The 10,640-nt window shown below is 56.6% G+C and overlaps 1 protein-coding gene across 6 annotated transcripts; it reads right to left on the bottom strand.

Annotated features, from left to right (window-relative positions):
* Window positions 1–2,482: 2,482 nt before the first annotated feature.
* On the bottom strand, window positions 2,483–10,245 carry LOC102086033 (cytochrome P450 2G1). Of its 6 annotated transcripts, none has more exons than XM_065072815.1 (7): window positions 9,810–10,237; window positions 8,778–8,927; window positions 8,337–8,429; window positions 7,472–7,648; window positions 6,965–7,106; window positions 6,691–6,878; window positions 5,585–5,803 (listed from the first exon to the last, which is right to left on the bottom strand). In XM_065072815.1, exons 2-7 carry the CDS (start codon window positions 8,851–8,853, stop codon window positions 5,724–5,726), a joined length of 756 nt encoding a protein of 251 aa, XP_064928887.1. In that variant the 5' UTR covers window positions 8,854–8,927; window positions 9,810–10,237; the 3' UTR covers window positions 5,585–5,723. The 6 variants fall into 6 exon arrangements, with proteins under 6 accessions (XP_064928885.1, XP_064928886.1, XP_064928887.1 ...); XM_065072816.1 differs by lacking the exon at window positions 9,810–10,237 and adding an exon at window positions 5,872–6,013 and having other exon boundaries at window positions 8,778–8,819; XM_065072817.1 differs by lacking the exon at window positions 5,585–5,803 and adding an exon at window positions 5,882–6,013 and having other exon boundaries at window positions 9,810–10,236.
* Between the last annotated feature and the right edge of the window lie 395 nt (window positions 10,246–10,640).

Here is a 10,640-nt window from a genome sequence, read left to right as displayed (position 1 = left end):
GAGCTGCTCTCCAGAACCTTGTCCCCCAGTCTGTCTGTACAGCCAGGGTTGCCGTGTCCCAATTGCAAAACCCAGCACTTGCTCTTTTTGAAATTTATGCGGTTGGTGATTGCCCAGTTCTCCAATTTGTCCAGATCCCTCTGCAGGTCCACTGTGCCCTCCAGAGTGTCAACAGCTCCTCCAATTTTGTGTCATCAGCAAACTTGCTAAGCAATCCCTCAAGTCCTGAGTCTAAGTCATTTACAAAGACATTGAAGAGTGCTGGCCCTAAATGGATTGCTGTGGAACCTGTTAGTGGCTGGTCACCACCCCGACATGACCCCATTTACTAGAACCCTTTGAGCCCAGCCCATCAGCTAATTGCTCACCCACTGCGCTGTGTGTTTACCCAGCTGTGTGCATGACATCTTGTCTATTGGGGGACTGTGTGAGACACTATCAAAGTTTTACTGAAATCCAAAACGACCACGTCAAGGCTTCCCTTGTCCAACTAGGTGGGTAACCTTATCCTGGAACAAAATTAAGTTTGTTAAGCAGGACTTTCCCCTCACGAACCTGTGCTGGCTGGGATCAATGCCTGAGCAGTTCAACAAGGGCAAGTGCAGGATCCTGCACCTGGGGAGGAATAACCCCTGGCACCACTGAGGGTTGGAGTGGACCTGCTGGAAGGCAGCTCTGCAGAGAAGGACTTGGGAGTTCTGGTGGACAACAGGTTGACCACGAATCAACAATGTGCCGTGTGACCAAGAGTCCAATGGTACTTAGGGTGCATTAAGAGGAGTGTGACCAGCAGGTCAGGGAGGTGAATCTTTCCCTCCTGCTCTGCCCTGGTGAGGCCGCATCTGCAGTTCTGGGTCCAGTTCTGGGCTCCCCAGTTTAAGAAGGACAAGGGCTAGGCCTATGAAGATGATGAGGTGTCTGGAGCATTTTTCTGATGAGGAGACACTGAGAGAGCTGGGGCTGTTGAGCTGGAGAAGAGAAGCTGAGAGGGATGTGATCAATGGGATCAATATCTCAGGGTGGGTGTCAGAGGATGGACCAGACTCTGTTCAGTGGTGCCCAACGCCAGGGTGTGGGGCAACGGGCACAGACTGGAACACGGGAGGTTCCATCTGAACATGAGGAGAAACTTGTTTGCTGGGAGGTGGCAGAGCCTGGCCCAGGCTGCCCAGAGCGAGTGTGGAGTCTCCTCTGAGACATTCAAACCCACCTGGACTGACCTGTGTGATCTGCTCTGTGACCCTGCGTTAGCAGAGCTTGGGCTGGGGAATCTACAGAGGTCCTGCAACCCAACCAGGCTGGAGTTCTGTGATCCTGTGACGCTGAGCCTGGTCCCACAGAGACGGGGTGTCCAGAACTTGGGGAAAGGGGGCAGAGCTGGGGGAGGGGTGAAGAGAGGACGCGGGACCAGGGTCTGGGGCTGCTCAGCCCTGGCACAGCCCCACGGGCACCATGTCCGAACTGGGACTGGCCAAGACAGAGCCACCTCCTGTTCCCACCAGCCTCCACCAGCACAAGGCGGGAGGGCAGCCAGTCTCCTCCCTGGGGTGACGCTGCCCCGGATTGGTCCCCTGGGCTGTCATTCTGCCCTGTTTGGGACCCGCCCTTCCATGAGGGCAGCCTCTGATTGGCCCCAGGTGCTCAGGCTGCTGTGCTGCAGTGCCCGCCCCTCACCTGAGGTGTGGCCTCTGGCTCCCTGGGCTGTCACTCTGCCCAGCTATGTTGCCCCTCCATGTCATGGCCTCAGCACAGGAGGATGCAATGGTGGGAGGCACCAAATGGATCTTCAGTGTTCGAGGATTTTCTCCTGATCTTGTGCTGACCACTGGCATTGGGACACGCGTGATCAGCTTGTGTTTCGGTACTTTTGGCAGCTGCTTCTTCGTGGAAACTGCTTCAGGAGCTGATGGAGTAAAAAGATTCTCAACCTCATGGCTAAATTGGAATGAACCTTCCTGGACTCTCCTCAGGCAAACAGCGCTTCCAGCACTGCCGTTCCCACAAGGATGTTGCTGAGATCCAGGGGCACCGCACAAGAGAAAAACATGTTTTTCACTTGAAACACTCCATCTAGAAGATGAATGTCAGGAATAAAATGCCCTCAAGTAAATAATCGGTGGCAATGGGAAAACCCTGAGACATGTTCCCTTTAGGAACTCAGCTCCCAGAGAATGTGTGTGTTTGTTTTTTTTTCTTCTTGGTTCTGCAAGTATTGCATTAAAAGGCTGCACCAAACACATCTGTCTCCACATGCTGCTCTGAATCACATCAATAGTCAAACCCACTGTATTTGCTCCCTAGAACAAAGTAAACACCTGGATTTCACTCTCTTTCCCAAAGAAGAGACTGTAGAAAGTTACATTTACACATCCTAGGATAGAAAGAAGGGCAAGAGGAATAGGAGAAGCATTCCAGACAATAGGAAAAAAAAACTGAAAAACATTCCATAAAGAAACAAACGTTGTCATCCACCTGTATTTAATAACAGAATAATAAATGCTCAGTGTCGATGTTTGCAACACTAGACGCACAATGTGGCATTATCTGTACTGATTGAAATCTTTCTTCTAAATGGTATTACTAGAGAAGTAAAACTATGATGAACTTGTATGAAACCTTTTTTTTTAATCAGAGTGTGCTCATTTTACTGTATTTCCTCTGACAAGCTGTTCAACTGGCTGTATGCAAGAGATTCCAAGATTATTTCTTGAGGAACCAGTGAGAAAGCTATTGGCATCTACAATCAAAACATAGAAATTAACAGGCAGAAACAATATTATCTTTAGTAGAAAACTACTGTTTGTTCGCAACATTTCTCCATTAGATGTCAAACGAGCACTTTGAGTTCCATGCGCCACCACCCCACTTCCCCCCCAAAAACACTTTATGAAACTTAGGAAGCGTTATTTCAGCTGAACCTCTCTCAAGTTGACATGATCTCGCATGTCAGCTCAGCTCTGCACATTCTAGGAGATAACAGCACAAAGTGTTATGATGAAGTTTGTGCTCTGTGTTTTCTCAGTATTTCACGTGACTTAGGAATATTAGGATGCTCCTGAATAACAAATACATGATAGGTGAGAAATTCTAGATGGAACAAACACAACTCACTTTTCAAGCAACACATTTGTTTGGTCAACAGCAGCTGAACATGAGCCAGCGTGTGCCCAGGTGGCCAAGAGGCCATCAGCATCCTGGCTGGTATCAGCACTGGTGTGGCCAGCAGTTTCAGGTCAGTGACCGTCCCTGTGCTGGGACCTGGGGAGGCCAAACCGCCAATCCTGGGGGCAGTTCTGGACCCCTCACGCCAAGAAAGGGCTTGAGGTGCTGGAGCGAGTGGAGAGAAGGGAACGGAGCTGCTGAGGGGCTGGAGCACAAGTGTGATGGGAGCGGCTGAGGGACCTGGGGGGTTCAGCTGGAGAACAGGAGCTGAGGGGAGACCTTCTGATCTCTGAACTGCCTGAAAGGAGCTTGGAGCCAGGGGGGGTCAGGCTCTGCTCCCCAGGAACAAGAGCCAGGAGCAGAGGAAACAGCCTCAAGTTGCACCAGGGGAGGTTAAGGTTGGATCTGGGAACAATTTCTTCCCCAAAGGGCTGTGGGGCATTGGAACAGGCTGCCCAGGGCACTGCTGCAGTCATCATCCCTGGAGGGCTGGACAGATGGATATGAGGTTCTCAGGACATGGGGCAGCCCCAGGGCTGGGTTAATGGTTGGACTTGGTGATCCTGGGGGTTTCTTCCAACTGAAAGGATTCTGTGATCCTGTGGTCAGTCATTAACCCTGCCCCCCATCATTAACTGGGGTAAACAATGATTAACCAGAAATTGATACGCAAGGGCAAAGGACATTGTGCAATTAGCAGCACAATTGTCAATAATTAAACACAGTGCTGTCAATAATTGATGATTAAGCATGTCTGGTGATCGATTGCCACTAATTAAGCACACCTTGCAATTAATCAGAACTGATGCAAGCAGTAATTAACGATGAAGCATGTTGGGCGATCCATAATCAATGATGTGTAGAAAATTAATGAGCATTAATGAAGAGCATCAGGCAATTAATAGTTGATGACAAGGCTCATAATGCAGTTGTTGATTGTTAATTGAGAATGTTGTGGAATTAATGATTAATAATGATTAATCACTATGTGTGTTGGGTAATTAATAATCCAGGACATTGTGCAATCAAGCATCAAGGATTAATTGGGGTTGATTAATGAGGACAGAGCTAATGAGTCGGATGAAGCCGAGGGGGAACAGGGTGAGGACACACTGGGTTTCAGGGGTACGTTCTGCATACACTCAGGGCTTTGCATGTTCACTTGGGGCTTTGCACACTCATTTGGGGATTTGCATGCTCTGTGCACACTCACTCAGGGCTTTGCATGTATCTGCACACTCAGCTTGGGGATGTGCACAGCTCTGCATGGCTTTGCACACTCACTGGGGCTTTGCACAACTGCACACTCCCTGCACACTTGCTCAGGTATTTGCACAGCTCTGTATGCTTGGCTGGGTGCTTTGCACGGCTGTGCACGGCTCTGCATGGCTTTGCACTCTCGTTGCACGTTCCCTGCACACTTGCTCAGGGCCTTGCACATTCCTTCAGGGTTTTGCACAGCTCTGCACCCCACTAGGTTCTTGGGGAAGGCAGGTTCTGTGCCCCCCACCCCATGTCCCCCCAGAATTATGATCAGGGTCCCCTGTGTCCCCCCGGTGATGACACAGATGCTGAGTTCACGAGAGACTTTATGGGGGGCTCAATGCTTGGAGGGGGTCCTGGGGGATTCCCAGTGCAGGGGTATGGGTCCCAGTACCAGAGTGCGTTCCCGGTACTGGGGGTCCTGGTGCCAGGAGGGGTTCCTGCTGTGTCTCGGGGGGGGTGGTGTCACAATGGTGGAGAGGGGTTTTCAGTGCTGGGATGGAGTTCCAAATGTCAGGGGGTCCTACTGCTGGAGGGTCCCGATGCTGGGGGATCCCAGTGCTGGGGAGTTCTCAATGCTGAGGGAGGGTCCTGGTGCAAGAGGGATTCCTGGTGCTCGGGAGGTCCCTGTGCCAGGGGACCTGGGTGCCAGTGAGGTCCCAGTGCTGGGGGTGTTTGCAATGCTCGGGGGATGTCCTGGTTCCAGGGGAGGTCGAGGTCCCAGGGGGTGGTTCCCAGTGCTGAGGGTTTCTGTACTACGAGGTCCTGGTGCTGGGGTGGTCTGAATGCTGAAGGGGGATTCCAGTGCTGTGGGGGTCCTAGTGCTGGGAGGAGGTTCCTGGTGCAAGGGGGGTCTTGGTGCCCAGGGGAGTTCCTAATGCTGGGGGGGTCCCAGTGCTGCAAGGGGTTCATGGTGCTGGAGGAATCCTGGTACCTGGGTGGTGTCCCAATGCTGGGGGAGGTCTTGGTGCTGGGGGGGTCCTGATGCAGGGGTTCTCAATGTTAGGGGGGTCCCAGTACCAGGAAGGGTTTCCAGTACTGCGGGGCTCCCTGTACCAGGGGGTCCTGGTGCTGGGGGCTTCCCAATAACAGGGGGATTTCCCAGTCCTGGAGGGGGTCTCAGTGTGTGTGTGGGGCAGTCTGGGTGCTGGGGGGAGGATGTTCCTGGTCTGGGGAGGTCTCGGTGTGGGAGGGGGTCAGCACGGCACCATGCGCAGCTGGTAGACGGGGGGGGTTTTGGTGAAGCCGAACACCAGTGGTTCCAGCGACAGCTGTTCCTGGGGCTGCAGTGGCTGCAGTCACAGGTTCTGCAGGATGGTGCAGAGGAACAGGAACAGCTCCATCCTTGCCAGACCCTCACCCAGGCACAGCCGCTTCCCTGCGGGGACACAAGGGGGTCATGGGGAGCCAGGGGTGCAGGGCCCTCACCCTCAGTGCCGGGGCTACCTGAGGAGAAGGGGACAAAGGCATCATTGCGCTTGAAGCGGCCACTCTCGTCCACAAAATTCATGGGGTCGAAGGCATTGGGGTGTTTGAAGACGGAGGGGTCATGCAGGACGGAGCTGAGCAGAGGGTACACGTCAGTGTCCTGAGGGAGTCAGAGGGGACATGCGGTGGGTGGGGGACACAGGGCAGCGTCCAGCAAGTGTGCACAGGGAAGCGTGTGTGCAGCAAACATGCATAGAGAAGCATGCGTGCAGCAAGTGTGCATAGGGCAGCATGCAAAGGAAAACGTGCATGCAGCAGGAATGCATGGAGTAGCATGCATACAGCAAATGTGCATGGAGCAGCGTAAATGCAGCAGCAGGCATGGAGCAGCACTCATGCACAGGTGTTCACAGGGCAGTGTGCACAGAGATGCACATGTGCAGCAAGTGAGCATGGAGCAGGGTGCACAGGGAAGCGTGCATGCAGCAAGTATGCATGGAGCATGCAGCACACTTGCATGGAACTGTGCAAATGGGGCAGCATGCACAGAACAGCACATGTGCAGCAAGTGTACATGAAGCTGTGTTAGCAGGGGATGAGCACAGGACAGTGCAAACAAGGCAGAGTGTATGAAGAAGCAAGTGTGCACGGGACACGCAGCAGGTGTGCAGGGAGCCATGCAAACAAGGCAGGGTGCACAAGGAAGCATACATGCAGCAAGGGCGCATGGGGCAGTGCAAACATGGAAGCGTGCAGAGAGCACTTTGTAAAAGGCAGTGTGCACAGAGAATGGTGCATCCAGAATCGCGCACAGAGAATTGTGCACACCACCAGCACCTTGGGGATGAAGTAGCCACGGAAGACGATGTCGCGGGTGACACGGTGGGGGACGTTGAGGGGGATGAGGTCGCTGCAGCGCTGGATCTCGTGGATCACGGCATCCGTGTATGGCATCCGTCCCCGGTCCTCCAGAGTGGGCGCCCGGTCGCGGCCGATCACCTGGTCGATCTCCTCGTGCACCTTCTCTGCAGTGCCGAGCAGGACAGGGGGGTCAGGGAGTGACAGGGCCCCCATGGGTGAGTTGGGGCTGGGTGGGATGTGCCCCGCTTACCCTGGACGTGCGGGTGCTTCATAAGCATGAGGAAGCCATAGCGTAGGGTGGAGCTGACAGTCTCGGTGCCGGCAAAGAAAAGGTTGAGGGTGGTGAGCTCCAGCTTCTCCAGCATGAACTCCGAGGAGAGGTTTGACTTTTCCTGGGGGGACACACATACATGGAATGTGGAGGTGCAGGGAGTGCCCCATAGTGCACAGGAGCACCCCAGGTTTTGCACGAGTGAGCTGGGTGCGCATGAACACCTCTGGGTGCAGGGCATCAGCCCAGGGTGCTCAGGGGATGTGGGTGAGCAGGAGCACTCTGTGTGCAAAGGAGCATCCCATGGTGCACATGACCCCCTCTGGGTTGCAGGTGCCTCCCCCGGCTTGCAGGAGATCACCCCAGGCACACAGGAGCACCCCAGGGTGGAGGGGTTCTCCCTGTGTGCACAGGATCATCTGAAGTTTTGCACAAGTAAACTGGGTGCAAAGGGGCCCCGCCGAGGTGGGGTTTGGTGCCCCCCACCTTCTCCATGTGCTGCAGGAAGCAGTCGATGAAGTCGCGGGGGGCCCTGGGCTGCAGCGTGGCCGCATTGTCTCTCATCCTCCGGGCGATGAATCTGCGCATCCGCCCCAGCATCACAGGGATGCGCCGGTGCGGACCCGGCATATGCTGCATCAGCGTCTCTGCCATGTCGTACACCTAGTCGGGGGGAGATGGATGTCACTTGCCCCACAGACACCACCCTGCACCCCAGGAAGCTGCCAGGCCCCCCCCAGCAACTCCTTGAATCCTGCCTGTCCCACCTGCACCCAGGGACTGGGAGGTCCAGAAACTCTTGATCATCATTGCACCTCCCAACCGCCCCCATTACACCTCCCTGTAGTCTCCCCACTGCACCACCGTGACACAGTCCCCCCCACACTCCATGGACACCCCCCAGCCACTCCTTGTACCCCTGGGGGTCCCAGCTGCCCCAGGGGTGCTGAGCTCCCAAAAAGTCATTGCACCTGCTGACACCTCCACCTATTGCACCCCCCGCAATGCACCCCTATGACACCTCCAGAACCCCCTCAGCCACGCTTTGCATCCCCCAGGTCTCACCTGCAACCAGGGTACTGAGCTCCCAAAACCTGTTGTTCATCATCAAACCTCCCCCGACCCCCACCACCCAGCTCACGCACCCCCTGACCCCACATGCACCCAGAAACTGGGTGCTCCCGGAAACTCTGGTTCATCATCGCATGCCCTGGACCCCCCAATTCACTGCCCCACTTCCCCCATTGCAGCCCTGTCATCACCCCCCATTGCAGCCCCCCCACCTGCGCCCAGGGGGGGCTGATCTCCCGGAAACTCTCGTTCATGAGCCGCAGCAGCTCCAGGAACTCACTGTCACGATAGTCGAAGCGGTTCCCGAACACGATGGAGCAGATGATGTTGGACACAGCGCAGCTCAGCAGGTACGTGGGGTCAAACGGCTTCTCTGGGGGAAATGGGTATTTTGGGGAGGCGGTCAGCACCCAAAGTTGACCCCTCACCCACTCAGACCTCCCCAAACCCCCTCAGCCCCACTCCATAACCTGAGTGCAGCTCAGCAGGTACAGGGGAGTTGAAGGGGGGGCAGGAGGATTTTTTGGGGGTGTCAGCACCCAGGGGTGTGCTCCACCCTTGTCACCCCACCGACCTCCCTCCAATCCCCCTGAGCCCCGCTACCACAGGTGAAACCCAGCAGGTACGTGGGGGTCAAAGCACTTCTTGGGGGCAGCGGGGGCTGTTCTTGGGGGGTTTCAGCACCCAGGGGGGTGTCCCCCCCACCCTGACCCCCCCGTACCCCGGGTGTCTCGCAGCTCCTTCAGCAGTGCTTGCACCTCCTCCTGGATGCGGCTCTCGATGCTTTTCCAGCCCATCCCGAAGTCCCTCAGCACCGAGAGCGAGAAGCGGCGCAGCTGCTGCCAGCGCTCCCCGTTGGCGAAAACCACCCCTGGGGGGGACACAGGGGGGTCAGCAGCCTTGGGGAAACAGCACCCATGGGGAGGGGACAGGGGAGTCAGCACCCATAGGGGGTGGGTAGCACCCTTGGGTGGGTCAGCACCCTGCACGGGGAGAATATCACGGGGGTCCAACCACTGTCAGTGTGCCACCATTGAGGTCCCACCCCCAGCGTCCCCATGCACTGTGGCCATGGAAGGTGCTCTCCATGGTGGGCAGGCGCCCACGCCCAGCGAAGGCCTCGGCGTTGTCCACCAGCGCCTCGCGCACTGCAGCGTGTCCACAGAGCACCAGTACCTGTCGGGTCCCCAGCCACACCGTGAACACAGGGCCGTACTTCTCACTGAGCTGGGGACACCACGGACACTCGTGTCACCCACCATGTCACCCACTTGTGTCACTCACCTACCTGCTGTGTCCCCAGCCATACCAGCAACATGGGGCTGTACATCTGGCTGAGCTGAAGGGACACTGGGTGACACCCAAACCCCCTTGCTCCCCTCCCCTTGAGCAGCCCCTCCAGGGTCCTGGTTGGGGACAGCTGCAGCAGGTCCCCATGTCCCTGCCATGTCCCCCCGTGTTCCCATGATGTCCCCACCTTGAGCAGCCCCTCCAGAGTCTAGGTTGGGGACAGCTGCAGCAGGTTCCCATGTCCCCCCACGTCCCCCCATGTCCCATCATGTCCCCCCATGTCCTCATCTCGAGCAGCCCCTCCAGGGTACTGGCTGGGGACAGCTGCAGCAGGTCCCCATGTCCCTGCCATGTCCCCCCATGTCCTCATCTCGAGCAGTCCCTCCAGGGTACTGGCTGGGGACAGCTGCAGCAGGTCCCCATGTCCCTGCCATGTCCCCCCATGTCCCCATGATGTCCCCACCTTGAGCAGCACCTCCAGGGTCCTGGTTGGGGACAGCTGCAGCAGGTTTCCCAGCAGTGGCAGCGCAGGGGGCCCTGGGGGCAGTGGATGCCCCCCCTGCTGCCCCTTCCCCAGCAGCAGCAGCAGCAGGAGGAGGAGGAGGAAGAGCAGGAGGAAGCTGAGGGACCCGGCCAGCTCCATGGTGACACCTCTGTCACCGTGTCACCTGCTGACGTTGCTGTTTATGCACTGATTGCAGAAGAAGGGACAGGCCCAGCAGGGCCACCATCCCATGGTGACTGGTGCTGTCCCTGTGGGTGGCACCAGGGGTGGACCCGTAGGTGTCCCCGTGGATGTCCCTGTGCCTGGCCCTGTGCATGTCCCCAAGCTCTGGTGTGTGTCCTTGTGGCCCTGTGCATGTCCCTGTGCCCTGGTCTGTCTCCCCATGCATGTCTTCAAGCTGTGGTGTGTGTCACATGCATGTCCCTGTGATCCTCGTGCATGTCTCCAAGCCCTGGTGGGTGTCCCCATGTTCTCGTTCATGTCCCCAAGCCCTGGTGGGTGTCCACATGCACATCCCCAGGCCCTGCTGTATGTCCCTGTGCCCTCTTCCATGTCCCCAAGCTCTGGTGTGTGTGTCCTTGCATATCCCCATCCATTTCCCCAGGCCCTGGTGTGTGTCTCTACACATGTCCCCATGCTCTGTGCATGTCCCTGTGCCCTGGTTTTTGTCCCCATGTATGTCCCAAGCCCTGGTGTGTGTCCCCGTGCCCTCATCCATGTCCCCAAGCCCATGGGGCAACAGGAATGTGTCACAGTGGGGCGTGGGGACACAGCCCCCACCTGCACCCT

Source organism: Columba livia, chromosome 8, assembly GCF_036013475.1.
Source record: "Columba livia isolate bColLiv1 breed racing homer chromosome 8, bColLiv1.pat.W.v2, whole genome shotgun sequence".
In the NCBI taxonomy this organism is placed as follows: domain Eukaryota; kingdom Metazoa; phylum Chordata; class Aves; order Columbiformes; family Columbidae; genus Columba; species Columba livia.
This window is presented reverse-complemented; position numbering and strand designations above follow the sequence as displayed.